The sequence below is a fragment of the Pithys albifrons genome, chromosome 1 (assembly GCF_047495875.1).
Source record: "Pithys albifrons albifrons isolate INPA30051 chromosome 1, PitAlb_v1, whole genome shotgun sequence".
In the NCBI taxonomy this organism is placed as follows: Eukaryota; Metazoa; Chordata; class Aves; order Passeriformes; family Thamnophilidae; genus Pithys; species Pithys albifrons.
Genome location: NC_092458.1, coordinates 63,536,501 through 63,551,807, shown reverse-complemented (window position 1 = coordinate 63,551,807; position 15,307 = coordinate 63,536,501). Strand labels below are relative to the sequence as shown.

The window sequence follows — 15,307 nt, the reverse complement described above, 5'->3', positions numbered from 1 at the left end:
ACATCCTTCCTCATTCTTAGAGAAGGTGCTCTCCCTCAGTATTGTTCTGAATCACAGTTTTGAAGTGCGCGGATGCCCTGTTAGTCATCAGGCCACTTTTGAATATCCATCATATGATGAATGAGAAGTTTCATTCACATTCTCAGTCTTCTAGTACTTGTGCATCCTTGAATTGCTGTGGAGAAAGTGGATGGATTGCTGGTTTGGGATATATGTCTTCTCAAGCTTGAAAGGACAAAGTAGTCCAGTGCTAGCAATCAGTTTCAAAAGACTCTGTCTTACTCTTCTCCTCCCAATAGCCGCTAATGGGAAGAGAAAAGAGGTTTGGAACTGGAAGATTTACATGATGTCTCCACTTCATAAAAACACTTAAAGCAGGTCTGCTAGTGACACTCTGCCAGAGTAACTCTCAATGGACAAAAGCGCCGATAGGTTTTCTCCCTCGCTGATTCAAAGACTCACAAAATCACAGAATGGTTGTGTCTGGAAAGAGGATGCATGAAGTCACAGGCTCCAGCACACAGCTCAGGCAGCACCACCTAGAGCTGGTTGCCCAGGACTGTGTTCAGACAGCTTTGGATAGTCTGTGAGGATGGAGACTTTGTCACTTCCCTGAGCAACCTGTGCCATTGCTCAGTCACCCTCACAGTGGAAAAGCATTTCTTGATTTTCATGTGTAACCTACTGTGTTGTAATTAATTAATGAATAGGGTTTTATCTACAAAATAGAGTCCAAGTTTTTGTGATGCATCTCTTGAATTCCTTCCAACCAAAACCATTCTGTGATTTTGTGAATCAGTAATTTAATGTGGGCTCAGTATTAGAAGCAGTGCTGCACTACCCTTACGAAGGGAAGCTGTTCCCAGGCTACATAAGCTGCCTCACTGGGTCAGCCTAAGGACCTGACTGCTTTAACATTCTGCCTCCAATACTGACTGTGTTTGCAGCTTACAGCAAAATACAGGAGTCTGAGCAAGCATATTGATTGTTCTAATAAAATTTCATTTCAGCATTTAGGATTTTAACAACTAGAGAGGATGTTTGGGCTGTCGTATTTAATAATCACTGAGGAATTTATCCTTCTAGACTTTATCTAATCATTTTTGAAGCTACTTACGTTTTTAGCCTGCATAATATCCTATGGCACTGCGCCTGACAAAGCAATTATATAACCTTCGAAGCAGTTCTTGTCTTTGTTTTTTTTAAGCCTTCTTAAATGCATAATGACAAGATACGTCTTACTGTTTGTGTATGAAAGGAGTGGTTAATCATGTCTTTATTCAGCTCCACACCATTTATGACTTTGTAGGCTCCTGGTGTACCTTTTTGAACCCATCTTCAACTTGTTTAGTCTCTGATCCTCCATATTTCTGTTCTGTGAAGTTTTTCTGGGGTGTCTAAATCCTCACATTTTTTAGATCCTGTGGCATAAATATATTCCATTTATCAAAAAGTATGAGCTCATTTTACGTAATTTCTTCCTTCTTCACTTTCATGAATGCTGACTCTCCAATATTGCCACCGAAGGTCTTTTGGGCTCATATTGAAATTTTAAAGTAGTAGTTCCTACTTATTTGCTCTTGCTGGGTTTTATTTGTGGCATAGGTCATGTATTTACATCTTCTTATTTAAATTAATTTACTTTTGGGTCTCAAATCATGAACCATAAGAGCAAAAGAACTATAGAACCAAGAGTAAAGGTCATTCCACCTTTTAATTTCAGGATGATTAGAACAGGGATGGAATTCAGGAAGAGATTAGGGTAAATTTAAGTCTCTGCTTGACGTACTTACATGTGGCCTAAATTTCTAGCCAAGGGAGATCTACTCAACAGTAACAAATGATTCAGCTATCTCTGATGTAGGCATCCACCAGATCCCTGTAGGGTCCAAGGCCTGAAGTGATTGTTAACTTGTAGCCTAAATCCAGCTTCTTTTTCTGAGATAGCTTACTTGTTTTCTAATGGAGAAGATGACAGACAGAAACACATTGTGTCTTTTTCATCTGTCTCGAAGTCCTACCTGTCCACAGTTCCTTGACTTCAGTGTGTGAGTCCGAGTTCAAGCCTGGGCTCCTCATTCTTAAAACAGTCCTAAATTCTGTTGCAAAACTCACTTCTCAACAATCTGCTTAGAGTTGGTTGTTCTACATGTGTCCCATTGCATCTCATTTTTTTAAAGGCATTTCACTTCTTTCTCATTAGTAGGATAGAATATTAGATAATTAAGTGTATTTGTAGAATAGAATCAAGGATAAATTTGGAAAAATTAGTTCAGAGCATTGAAGCAAATGCACTTTTGAGTTTTTTCCTTCTATTCAACAGATTCTGTATTGTATTCCCTCCCTTGCTAAAAAAAGCAGTATTGTCTAAGTTTCTTTAAAATATGAATGTTTGGAGAATTTCCCATTTCAAAAAGGCTTGTTTTCCTTTGAATAGTTTGGGTTTGGACTGAAATGGCATTTCTTCTGGGCTGGGTGGAAGATTACTCTGTGAATCCTTGTCTGCTGTAGAATGGACAGTCTTAATAATGGAATTTCCTTACTATTGAATTCTTGCATTAGAAATCTGCCTTTTGTCTTGTTTTGGGATTTTCTTGTTCTTTGGTTGGTTGATTGGTGGGTTTTTTAAGCCAAACTAGGGCAATCTGAAAGAAGTCTCTAAATGGGAATAGAAAAAAAGAAAAATATGCAGTATTGGGGTAAACAAACCACTCACAAATCTGTGAGTGACTCAAGAGTACAGAAAATGTTAGTTTGTTTGAAACATATAGGAAAATTTACTGTAATCCACAATAATATATTCCCACAATTTTAAATATTTCTCTCAATTTCAGTTCTATACTACCTCTCTCCCAGGATCTGTAAAGGGATTTGCTTCAAATGCTGGTGTTTTTAAAGTGTTGCCAATTGTATATGTGAAACAATTTGAAATTGAAGCAAATACTAGCAAAAAATATGAGCGGTTTTGTTGGTTTACAATAGAAACTGGTGTTCCACTTTTGATTCCAATGTCTTGCTTATTAAATTTGAGTTATAACTGCCACAATTATAGGGAGGTCATAAAACATAAAATACTAATTTCCTTCCCTTCCCCCTCCCCCTTTCTGTGAGGGAGGTCTTTGAGACTTTTTTTAAAAGAGTACAGCCAGAAGGAAGATATTATTAAGAAGGTGTGATTTCTGTTAATAAGTTTCTGTTAATAGAAGCTAGTTGCCAGATAAAACATTTTGTGTACAAGCTAGCAATTTGAAGTAATTATTGCTTGCCAGAAGGACAGCAGCTGTGACAAGGACTTGAGGACGTTGAGCAAGGCAAAAGAAATTTTAGGAGTTTAAATATATGTGACAATTGAGAGGAAATTTACAGACCCCTTGCAATCAATTTGTTTTTCCTCTTGTTCTATGTAGTCTATAATTCAATTTCTTACTCGAGGATTTCAAAACATCAGCTCACAAATTGGGATTCAAGGGCTGCTGGTGTTACATGAACTGTCCACAAAACTCCATTAAACATTTAAAGATAGTCTTTTTAGGCCTGTAGATTAAAATCTGAGAAGTATGTTCTGTGTATTGTGTTAGCATTATGTTCAGGACTGATGTGATGCCACAGGTGCTGTGTGATCTATAACAATTCTGAGAGTCACCAGTGCCACACTGATATGAAAATTGTCAGCTAGTAATCGAAATGCAATAGCCACAGGCTAATTCTTGAGTTGCATCCAGCTACAAAAAGAGGAAGACACGTTTAAAAACTCTTTGAGCATGGTATTTTCTGTCCTAAAAGCAGTTTGTTTCAGCTCATTTTTCTTTTGTTAGATAGATTTTTCCACTATTTAATTGACAAAATTACTGACATACTCTTGAAAATTCATTTTCCCTTTTTGAAACAGAACTAGTGAAAAATTAAGAATTTGTTCTTAGCCCACTGTGATAATAGAGAAAGTTCTTCTACCTAAAACTAAACTGTAAAAATTTGAAGCACATATTTAACTGTGAACATTGAAATTTGAAGGCTAACACAGTCCAAAGGGCTTAGTAAATCTTGATTTTATTTTTTCCTGTAGTTCAAAAACATTCTAATATCTTGTTATTGGTTTATGTTGGAGAAATCACATCAAAATGTAATATAATAATGATCTATCTTGTGTTGCTTCCAAGTAAGGGGCATTATGCATGAAGAACCTGTTTGCTTTTTGTGGTTTGTATTTCTTTTGTCAAAGCATTTTAAACATATTTGCCTCCTCATGCAAGGATTAACTACTTTATTACATTTCAATTTACATGCTTATTGTGAAATGCTCATTTCTATATAATCAGTTAAAAATTACTTTGGCTTACATTGCTTCATAAAATTACTCTATATGTACTATATAAAAGATGTACATTGGTTTGGAAGAATCAGTGTTTACATGAGCTCCATAATACAAGATTCAAAGTTTTCCTTGTGCATAGCTGTCTTTTAGAAGTCTTTATTTTCAAATGTTCATGCTGAGCTTAAATATTTTGCTGTTCTAATTGCAAAGTAAACAAATGTATAATTCCAAGATACTAATTTGTTTCAATTTACCTTGTATTTTTAGTTAACTTAAATAATTTTCTTTTTTCTTTTATTGTTGTGATCTGTTGTCTGTTTTGTCTGTTGCATGTCCAGGGTTCTAAGGTTAGTATTGCAGCTGTAAGTTTCAGTTTTTTGCATTTTCCAAAATACCTTATTTTTGATCATTTTATATTTTGGGTTTTGTTGTTGTTGTTATTATTCTTACTATTATTTTCCTATATCATATAGTAGGATGTGTATAGGAATATATTGCATGTAATTGTTAACTTTTTCTACCATATTTCCCTTGAGTAACTTAGTGCATGGTCAAGTATAATGTTTACTGTTAGTTACGAGACTGAATGTAGTCTGGTCTGTGAGCTAATTTAAGTTATAAATGCAGTTGTCAATAGAAAAAAACTCTTTATGTCCTGAACATGTTAATTACATGTGAAACTTTTTACTGCTCTTGAAGTACTCTGAAATGGTAGTAGTCATGAAATGGTGTGATCAGTTCACTTTTCAAAGAGTTTTGGAGCTACTCCTATCTAAAATGTTGTTGATACCTGAAGGCAGTTATCGATAATGAAGCTTATTTTAAGTCCTCTTAGAATGTCAATGTGCTGTGTTTAACAGGTAGAGCTGATGGTAAGTTTTCTGTAAAAAAAACCCTGTTGGCCTTTTTTTTCTTCAATCTAGCAAAATTTTAGGGAGATTTGTAAGAAAAATAAGATTTTTTAAATTCCAAGTTTGCAAAAAACTTGCTAGAAATGCACTAAAGTGTTATATTAAATGAATTTATTACATAACTTATGAAAATAATTTAAAAATACAGTAGATATTCTGAGAGGTTTAATACTATGATTGACACAATAAAGTTGAAAAATCAACATCAGATAGTCAATAGGCTGTAAGCAAAAACCACCTACGAGTTTTTCTAGCAGACTGTTATGCAAGTGTTTTTTCTTTGGGTGAGTACTTAAAAAATCATGTTCCAGTCTGTTATAAAAAAAACAAAATGTGGGAACACAGCACAAACTACCCAGGGCAGTCCTGGTTAAAAAAGATCAGGCTGAAAACCTTTCTTCTCAGTGTTGTCATTTTACTATTTTTCTGATCCTATTGGGCAGATCAGACAGATGACAGCCCTTCCCAAATCACTCATGTAACTGACATGTTACATCCTTAAGAGAAATTAAATGAAGGGCTATCTGTCATTATGGTGACACATGCCACGTTGTATCTTTCATCTTTCAAAACAGTTATTTACTTAATACTGATTGGCATAGTTTGGACTTTTACAATTTTGAATGTAAAAATATTCTAAAAAGTAAGTCATGAGTGAGGCTAAATTTTTGGGAATATGGAAACAAAGGAATTTCTGGGTTTATGCATTTTTTTTCCTTTGGAAAAAAAGTCTGTAAGAGCACAATTTTATTTTTTTAATATTTCTAAGCAAATTAATAAACAAGCACGATGGAAGTAGTCCTTCTCAAAGGAGCTAAACTCTGTGTTCAGGAAGTGTTCCAATTGGAAATCTTGTTCACAATCTATAAAATTCAGCCACCTGAAAGCAATTTTTAAAATAGTATTTAGGCATGTAATTCTGGACACAGACAAGTACTAAATTTCTGTTTTTCTTTTTGTATAGATCCAGAGGTAAAAAGTGTTTACAACAGATGTATATATATTTTTTAGTGAGGCTGACCATTTCCTCATAATCTGCACATGAATGGTTTTGAAAATATGATTCTGGGCATCTAAGCATGTTTTTGGAGAAAAACATGATCCCCTTTTAGCTTTCAAAAATATTAGCCTCATTCAGCCTTTTTCTGAGGCTTCCTATTAAGGAGAGTCCAATCCTACATTAGGAAACAAATGGCCACTCTCTGGGAGCGAGCTGCCCCCAGCAGCACTTGTCACATTTTTGCTTCCCCCCTCTTGTTCTCTTGAGGGAACAAACATACTCACATCTAAGCTACTGTAAGCATTCCCAGAGAGAATTGATTCATGGAAACAGGGCAAAACTATCTGTTTTTTCCCACTCCACTCCTCACATTTACTTGTTTATCTAGAGGAACGTAAACGGAAAAGCTATACAGAGAGTAATTCCTTTCAACCATTACTTGTGAGTTTGCATAGCCTGTGGAAGAGTGTTGCACTCTGATACACCATGCATTGTTTTACAATCTGCCCATACATTGTCTTCATGTAATTGCGAATAACTTTCTCATTTATATTAGACTTTTTCTCATCTACTACAGCATGTAAATGTAAATAATTTTTTCACTCTTCATGCTGTCTTTGAATTTCACTCACAGCTTATGTTAATGAGATTTTTAAATAACTTTTCAATGTATCTGTCATTAAACATAACAATTTAGATTTTTATGTGTATGTGCCATCTTTATATTTCAGTTGTGTTCAAACTGTTTAATTCAATTATCTCCTTTTAAAGACTGAATTGGAAAATATTGAAGTGACACAAGGAATGTCAGCAGAGACAGCAGTAACGTTTCTCAGCCGTCTGATGGCAATGGTTGATGTACTAGTATTTGCCAGCTCTCTAAATTTTAGTGAGATTGAAGCTGAAAAAAACATGTCTTCTGGAGGTTTGATGCGACAATGCCTAAGGCTTGGTAAGTCAGCAGACAGTATGTATTAAATAATTACTTACAGATCAATGAGTTATGGATGGATGGAATAGTGACACTTATAGGAAAGGACTTTTAGAGTATGATGTGATAAAATAAAAATCCTATTTATTATTGATTTGATACATTTTTAAGGTCGATTCAGGAATTACAGGTCTGAAATTGTTCTTTCTTATGTACTTCAAGCTGTATACATTTAAGGAGAGTGAAAATATTAAATATAAGTAAGTAAATGGATAAATGTATTTTATCTTAAAACTGCTTTGCTACCTGCATGTTGTAGGTATTCTTACCCAAGTCTCCATGGATTTGTAATACTGTTTATAGGCTCTGTAAGATAAAAAGCTTGGGATGCTTGTGCAGATGCTGTAGACCTTAATATATGTTGCAATAACAAGGCACCTCACTTTGGTATTTACTATTTGCTTTATAGTTTTACAATTAATGTAGGAAATTTAAACACTTATTAATAACTCAAACTATTCTATGCAAGCTGTATCACCTTCTTCTTACGAACATCCAGTTTTGTCTGTCATCTGACATAATGCTGAGCTTGCTGAAGTTATGTCTCACATCCTTTTTCATCTCTCAAATGATGAATATTTTTTGTAGGCAGATTAGTCTTTTAATTATTAATACCATTTGTTATGTTATTGATAATTTTAGAAACTTGTGGTTTATTCTCAATTATCAATTCTTTTATCAAATTTTCAATTACCACCTTCTAGTTGTTTCTATTCTGTCTGTATGTAAGTACTTTCAGATATTAATAATTGTTGATAGCTGATCAATAACATATGAGAGCTTCAGTTCAAGGACTAATAATTTTTAGATTTCAATGCAATGATAGAGCAGTTACATAAAACATTTAGTTGTTCAACTATAGAATGAAACCAAGAAGTCGCCATAACGCTTCATTAGTCAGAGTCTCTAGTATGAGAACTATGCTAGATTTACTATTAGCACAGATCAAACCAGACGTAGAGACTGGTAACTGATGTTCTGGATACAATAATGAGAAAATATTCTAACTTATGGTGTTTTCATTTCTTCTTTTTAGTTTGTTGTGTGGCTGTGAGAAACTGCTTAGAATGTCGGCAAAGGCAAAGAGAGAGAGTGAACAAGACATCAATAATTGGCAGTAAAACTCAAGATACTCTTCAGGGTGTAACTGCAGCAGCAGCAACCAAGGTAATCCAGTCTTTAGTAACCAACAGCAATTACAAGTTTGAACCACTGTTTTTTAGGACCAGAAAATAATTGTAACTGCCTTCTCAAATACGTGGCAAAAGCTTAGTTTTGCTATTAACTAGTGTAGGGCAAAAGTATGTGAGGAGGGTAGTATGAAATAAGGAGATTTTAATGCAGTCGTATGACTGGAGAAATTCTAAACAGCTTTTTCACTGTTGGTCTATTTCAAGAAGTCCCCTTACTCACATTGGTCATATATACCTGCATACTTTTTTTATTCTGTCAAAAGGGTTGCAGTTTTGATTAAATCCTTCAATCACATCTTTATTGGTCGAACATCTGAGTCCCAGTAACTTCAACAGAGCTTTACATGCATGCTAGGCATCAGTGTTTATATCTGATTTTAGGAATGAAACTTACTGAATCTTCAATGACAGCTTTAGTTTTAACAGTTTCATTAATCCATTGTTCTTTTTTTTTTTTTGTGTGTGTGTGTGTATTAGCTTTGGGAATTCTGAAGCTAAAATCTGAAAGAATTTGGCACAGCCCATGGCTAAAATATAACACATTGCATGATGTAAAGGATTCCTTTTTTTTATTTTGCTAGTATATTTTCATCACTACATTCAGTACTTTTTTCTTCTCTAAAGACTTTTTCAGAGAGCCTTTACAAACTCAGCTCCTTTCACAATATTATTTCATTAAGTCTCACAAAAATGTTACATTTTTCCACATTGTCACATTCAGTGCAAAGCAAATCAGTATAAGGAGACTTTTAGGTGTTCAGGCATCATTTGTAACGCATTATTATTTTTTAAAGGAAGCATACTACTCTGTGTTGTTTGTAATAGAAGTTGTTCTGTAAGTAGTCTTTAAGAAATCTCAGTAAAATTAGCATAAATTATTTTAAAAATATTTCTGTTCAGCATTTTCAAACATAATACACACATTAGAACGAAATTAACTGTTCTGCTATAACTGTTCAGCTGTAATCTGAAACAAACTTTTGTGTGTAGATTATTATCTTGACTCTGGGCAGAGATACAGTAATTCTGAGCTACTGGAAAGATGTATAAATAGCTAATATTAAGAAAATAATTCAGAACATTGCATTATTTCTAGACCCCTTGTCTGAGTATTATGTTGGAAGTATGTGGGTACTAACATATCATGTAAGATTATTGTAGTATCTCAAAAAATATGTCAAATTAATGTTCTAACAGAAATACTTTGGTACTTGGGGGGACAAAAAAATCTTAGTACTTTTTATTTTCAGGCTCCACTTGAAAACGTCCCTGGCAATCTTTCTCCCATAAAAGACCCTGATAGGCTTCTTCAGGATGTTGATATTAATCGTCTACGAGCAGTTGTTTTTCGTGATGTGGTGAGTAATGTGCTGTAATTCTTTTCTCTGCAAAATCATCACTTATATTTTGAAAGATATTTTGATTGTACCAAATTAAAAATATCCTTCATGTGTCGTACTTCATATATTATCTGCAAACCATCTGCTTGCAGCTTTTTAACTACCAGCCACTTTTGAGCTTTAGAATCATATTGGTTAAGCTATTTGGTATTAGTTAACTTTATTTAACTCTCAGACTTTATCTTACATTAACCAAGTAATTGCAGCCAGAATAAATCATTTATGACCTGTATTGATTAAAATTGTGGTACTAAAGGTGTCAACTACTTGTCCAACCAGAGTAGGAGGAAGAATTATTATATCTGTTACAGAACTGGAGCAATTTGATTTATAAAGACAATTTTTATTTCTGCTAAACATATACATATAGATAAATATATATAAAAATGTTTCTCAGATTTTTCTGTAACTGTTTTTAGAACAAAAATGCACCTCAAGGTGTTTGGTTTTTAATGTAGTATAATAGGAATTATTATTACATACACACAAGTATATATGTTGTGTTTAAACTTCTCCAGCCTGAGTCCAAGTAGACTGAAGTGAGGATCGAAGTTAGAAATAGCTTTAAAAAGAAGAAAGAAGAACTTGACACACAAAAAATTACCTGTTGGGATGATCTATCTGATTATCTTGAAAAGGCAAGGTTGAGTTTGGGTGGCAACCTTCTGTCACCTGTTCCTTTTTTAAGTAGTGGTGAAGGGAATACCAGAAAGTATATTTCTGGCATTTCTATGAAATAACTTAATAAGACAATTTCTAGTTATTTTAAGAATTGCAAAAACAGGCAGTCAATTTAAATAAGATACAGAAAACATAGAAAGTAAGCACTGGATTTGCAGTAGAAAGTAGGTACTTGTGGAACTGAGACAAAGTGAAACCATGAAACCACTATAAGAGTAGATAGAAGCTGAGGTCTTAATTCTAACATGTTGAGTTTTACACCATAATAATAATAATAATAGATATTTCAGTTGAACTACAGCAACTTAGGCAAATTACAGCAAATTAGGATGATATCTAAGCCATAGACTGCAATTGCCATTGAACACAGACTATGTGGGATGAGAGGAAAAAAATACAGCTAGATTGTAGTGGTCCTGGCATTTACTTAAATCAGAGTCCTGTAAATCTAGAATTGCTGCTGACAATCCTTTTGAAGGAGAAATCTGAATGTACAAGTTGGGATTTATTGCTGGAAGAAAACCAGTGGTATATTCCTGCTGCTTTCACATGTTACTAGAAGCTGTTACGCCTGCTTATGCATCCAGTGTCAGCTAGAGAAACATCAGTGAGCTCGGTTTTCTCTCTCAGTAGCAATACCCTGGACATTCTTGTGCCAGGAATCTTCAGAGTCTCATCCTTGGGGAAGCAAAAGACAGTTGTCCTCACCACTGGGAAGCCTTGAAAGCACTCAGAGTACAGTCAGGCCTCTGTTTTGAAAAGCCCACTGACTCTACAGGTGCAGAGGTTTGTGTAGTTGCCAAATTACTGCCAAAATTCAGTACTTAATACATGTGGTATGCAGAGTCCTCCTGAAAATCCATTCAGTTTTCTAAGTAACCTATTTGCTGCTATGCTGACAGAAGCAGCGTTTCAGAAGGGTATTGTTTATTAAGCCTTGTGATGATCTTCCATGAAAATTCTATGGAAATATCCAATATTATAGGTGTCTCTTTTTCTCAAACACAGGATGACAGCAAACAGGCACAGTTCTTAGCTTTGGCAGTAGTCTACTTCATTTCCGTTCTGATGGTCTCAAAGTATCGCGATATACTCGAACCACAACGAGAAACTGCAAGGTCTGGGAGCCAGGCAGGTAGAAATATCAGACAAGAAATAAATTCACCAACAAGTACAGGTAATTCTTTTTTCTTTGAATGTTATTTGATTTGTTTTTTGGGTTTTTTTTAGTACTGTAATTGTTTTGCAAAGCATTTTTAGTGAGTAGCTTAGGATCTTAATAGAAAATTATATTCTACTTTCTTCCTATATAATAATTTGATTTTATAAAATTGGCAGATTTCAAGTATTCTGTATATTTGCTTATAGGGTAATACTAATTTTCATTTGTATATTGCTTTTTTATGTCTATTTTTCTTTAATTTGAAACTAATTGAAAGGGAACAGGGTTTCTGATGGAATTTAAGTTGTAAAGTACAAGAGAGTTGACCAACACAACTTCCTGAATCTGTTTTGTCTTAGGAAGGACACATAACTTAAACTCTATACCATGAAATGAATAAACAGCAAACACAGCTGCTTGCCCAGGCGAACTCCTTTTGTTTGAGTGAGGACGTTTGTGAAAGGGTAGTAATGGAGGACTGAGAACTTTCTTGGAGTCCTGCTGTGTTGGTGCCTGCATTTAAAAGCCTACAGTAACAAAATAATAAGGAAACATTGCAATTGCCTACTTTGACCAAACTGTTTGTGATTTTTACTAGTAATAGTAGTGGGGTTTACTAGCATGTGTTCTTCAGCCTGAAAGGGAGTTTGTTAGTTGTCAGAAGCAGTCAGAAATGAGGGATGCAAATTTTAACCCGCTTTGTTTCAAATATACTGCACTGTCAGTCTAGGCTTTTTTCACGTCTAATTGGATTGATTATAACTCTACCTTCTGTGTTAAAAGAGCTGAGAACAGTAGCTGAATTTGTCCACGAAACTTTTAATGTATATTTTTGTTCTTGTATTGATCTTTAATTACTTTATTCATTTATGGAATTGCTAATGTTCATTTTTCATAGAATTTGTCTTGCAATTTGTGTTATATTTACATTTAGTCATTATTTTGATTCATCATGATGTTTTAATTTGCTATTTTTACCTAATTGTTAAAATCAGTGTGCTTGTAGGCTTTCCATTTTAAATATACTACATGAACATGGTTATGAGAAATCATAATTTTTGTGCCTTCCTGATTATATGTTATGGTTCTGCACTAAGCAACTGCTAGTTTCAGTGAACTACTTCATCCATTCTTGTCTTGCCTATTTGCATATATATATATCCATGTGTCCCTTTCCCCATAAATGTTGCTCTTGAAATGCCCAAATAATAGGTATGCTCTTTCCTATCTCTTGATACAGAACTTGTTTTTTCCCTTCAGAAATGCCTTTTTTTTTGTTTATAATACCATATTTGCATGTTTCAATGAGATAGGATATCTGTCATGGATCCACAGTGGACCAGGCCACACATGAATACTAGCCGGCTCACATTTGATTCCATGATTTTCTCCACAGTTGTGGTCATACCATCTATCCCTCACCCAAGTTTGAACCATGGATTCCTTGCCAAGTTAATTCCTGAGCAGAGCTTTGCCCACTCATTTTACAAAGGTAATATTAACATCATCTCCTAACCTGTTTGGGTGTTCTTATTTAATGTAATGCAATTCAAGAACTAACTGTGATGTTATTGTTGATAAATAAGTATACGCCTCAGGTTACATGGAGATCAGACCTGATGAGACCTTTAAAACTTTAACTTCCTGCCTACATTTCTCTAGAAAATCTCTTTCCCACTTCTACTGCCATTTATTATCTTTACTTATTATGAAATAAAATAAAATAATAACAGTTTTTAAAAAAGCAGTCAGGAGGAGAGAATGGATACAGGAAAATTTAAATGAATTTGGTTTGTGGTTATTCTGCTACAATATTAGGTCCATAACAGTAAAATCAGGCCTATTTTAAAAATATTGCATACTGCATAAAGTATGTAGTACTTTTGTAGTATTCCCTTTCCCTATATCTTTTCCTGTTCTTTTGCCTTCCTTTCTCGCTTTTTTCCTTGCCTTCTTGATAGTATGTAAAGCTCTGATATTGTATGTGAATTATTTTATGCCTGTTACTTACTGTGCTGTGCTGTCTTTTTCCTTGAAGGAAATTAATTTTGTTACCAGAGCAACTATTATATGTTTTGGGGCTGATTTGTTTTGTTTTGTTTGTTTGTTTGTTTGAATAGATACTAGAAAAGGTAGGAATATGGGCTTTTTTTTCATTACTTGAAAAAGAAAGCGTTACTTGAACGTAAGTTTAGCCAAGTTTGCATTTACGAAATGTTGCACAGAAATGTTTACACAGAAATGTAAAAGAGGTTAAAAAAATTTAATCTGCCTAAAGTGTTCTTGGTCTAACTTTGTAAAAACTTTTTGTGGGTAAAAAGACTGATTTATGAAAAACATAAGCAATTTAGAATGCATCCAGTTTATAAAGAACAGAAATAGTTAATTTCCTATGTAAGTAATGAGGTGTTCTGGGAGTATTATGTTAGAATATTTATTACATAACTGAAGCTATCACTATGTTAATCTGACATTTCTTAAACTTTGGTGTGTGCATGTGTGTATTTTATAAATTGTTTTAATTTATAACAGTGAGTAAGCCAGTATTTGTGATTTTGATTCATAAAAATATTGTGCGCCATACAAAGAAAAAATATTTTGCATTACACAATTTCCTCAAGTAATATTTCTTGTTCTGACCTTGTTGCATTTGTATGATTTAATCCATCATTGATAGCAAAAGGAATCATTTGATCCTAGTTCAGAAGAGTACTACAGTACTGTGTGGTACTACACAATAAATCCCTAAAAATTCATTCAGTATTAATTTCTCTTCTTTTTCTTTGTGGGTTTTTTGGAGGGGTTTTTTGGGGGGTTGGTTTTTTTTTTGGTTTATTTGTTGGGATTGGGTTGGTTATTTTGCATTTAGAGCATGTTTCTATGTATGAGGCATAGGATATTTTAATAATTATTTTTATTATATTACTGTATAAAGACATTTTAGTTTTTAATAAATTTAATCCAATAAAAATGCATTATGCAACATAAATAACGTGATATTTGTAAAAAGCTTGACATTTGATATAATGGTTGGCAAAGGCATGGGAAATCTGAATAGTTTTTCTCCTTGTGCACAAATACCTGAATAAAATATATGCATCAAAAGCAGAAAAAAAGATTAAGAAGAAATAGCATCACTCATAGAAACTCACCAAGATATTTAATATGAAATATTTTTTAAGAATTATGGCTTCTATAATATCATCTGCAGTATTTGTTTTACCCTTAGTTCAAGTAAAACAGTTTTGTTTTTAAAATGGTTCAATAGAGCTATAGTGAAACTGTGAGCAGGATACAAAAGAAAAGTGTTTGGCTTTAGAAAGAAATTACTCAATAAAGAAAATGTTATCTCTTGTTATCTGTTTTATTTGTTGATATCACATCTTTCTGGGTTTTAAATCTCTGAGGTCTCAAGCTCTTACACCTGTGTCACCCCTTAGAGAGGAAAAATGTTTCTACTTTTTATATTCAGAACCCAGTTCCTCAGTTTTGAACATCAGTAAGAAATTAAATGAGGAAAAAAATTGCCAACACTCTCAGGAAAGACTAAATGTCAAAACATTTTTCATTTCAAGAATCTTTTGTTTCAGTGGCTAAGCAAATTGGTTTCTTTTTAGTGATCTGACTTACTTTCAGATGTTGGCAGCAAATGTAATA

The 15,307-nt window shown here is 33.8% G+C and overlaps 1 protein-coding gene across 6 annotated transcripts in view; it reads left to right on the top strand.

Moving 5' to 3' along the window:
* NBEA (neurobeachin) overlaps positions 1-15,307 on the top strand; it is a 488,059-nt gene that overhangs the window by 161,854 nt on the left and 310,898 nt on the right. For 3 of the 6 annotated variants that reach the window (XM_071552749.1, XM_071552740.1, XM_071552729.1), the window contains exons 25-30: positions 4,651-4,674; positions 6,995-7,175; positions 8,251-8,381; positions 9,658-9,765; positions 11,497-11,665; positions 13,047-13,142. In XM_071552749.1, the coding sequence (XP_071408850.1) occupies positions 4,651-4,674; positions 6,995-7,175; positions 8,251-8,381; positions 9,658-9,765; positions 11,497-11,665; positions 13,047-13,142 (709 nt within the window). The remainder of the gene's footprint in view (positions 1-4,650; positions 4,675-6,994; positions 7,176-8,250; positions 8,382-9,657; positions 9,766-11,496; positions 11,666-13,046; positions 13,143-15,307) is intronic. The other 3 variants (XM_071552778.1, XM_071552759.1, XM_071552769.1) reach the window with 2 other exon arrangements.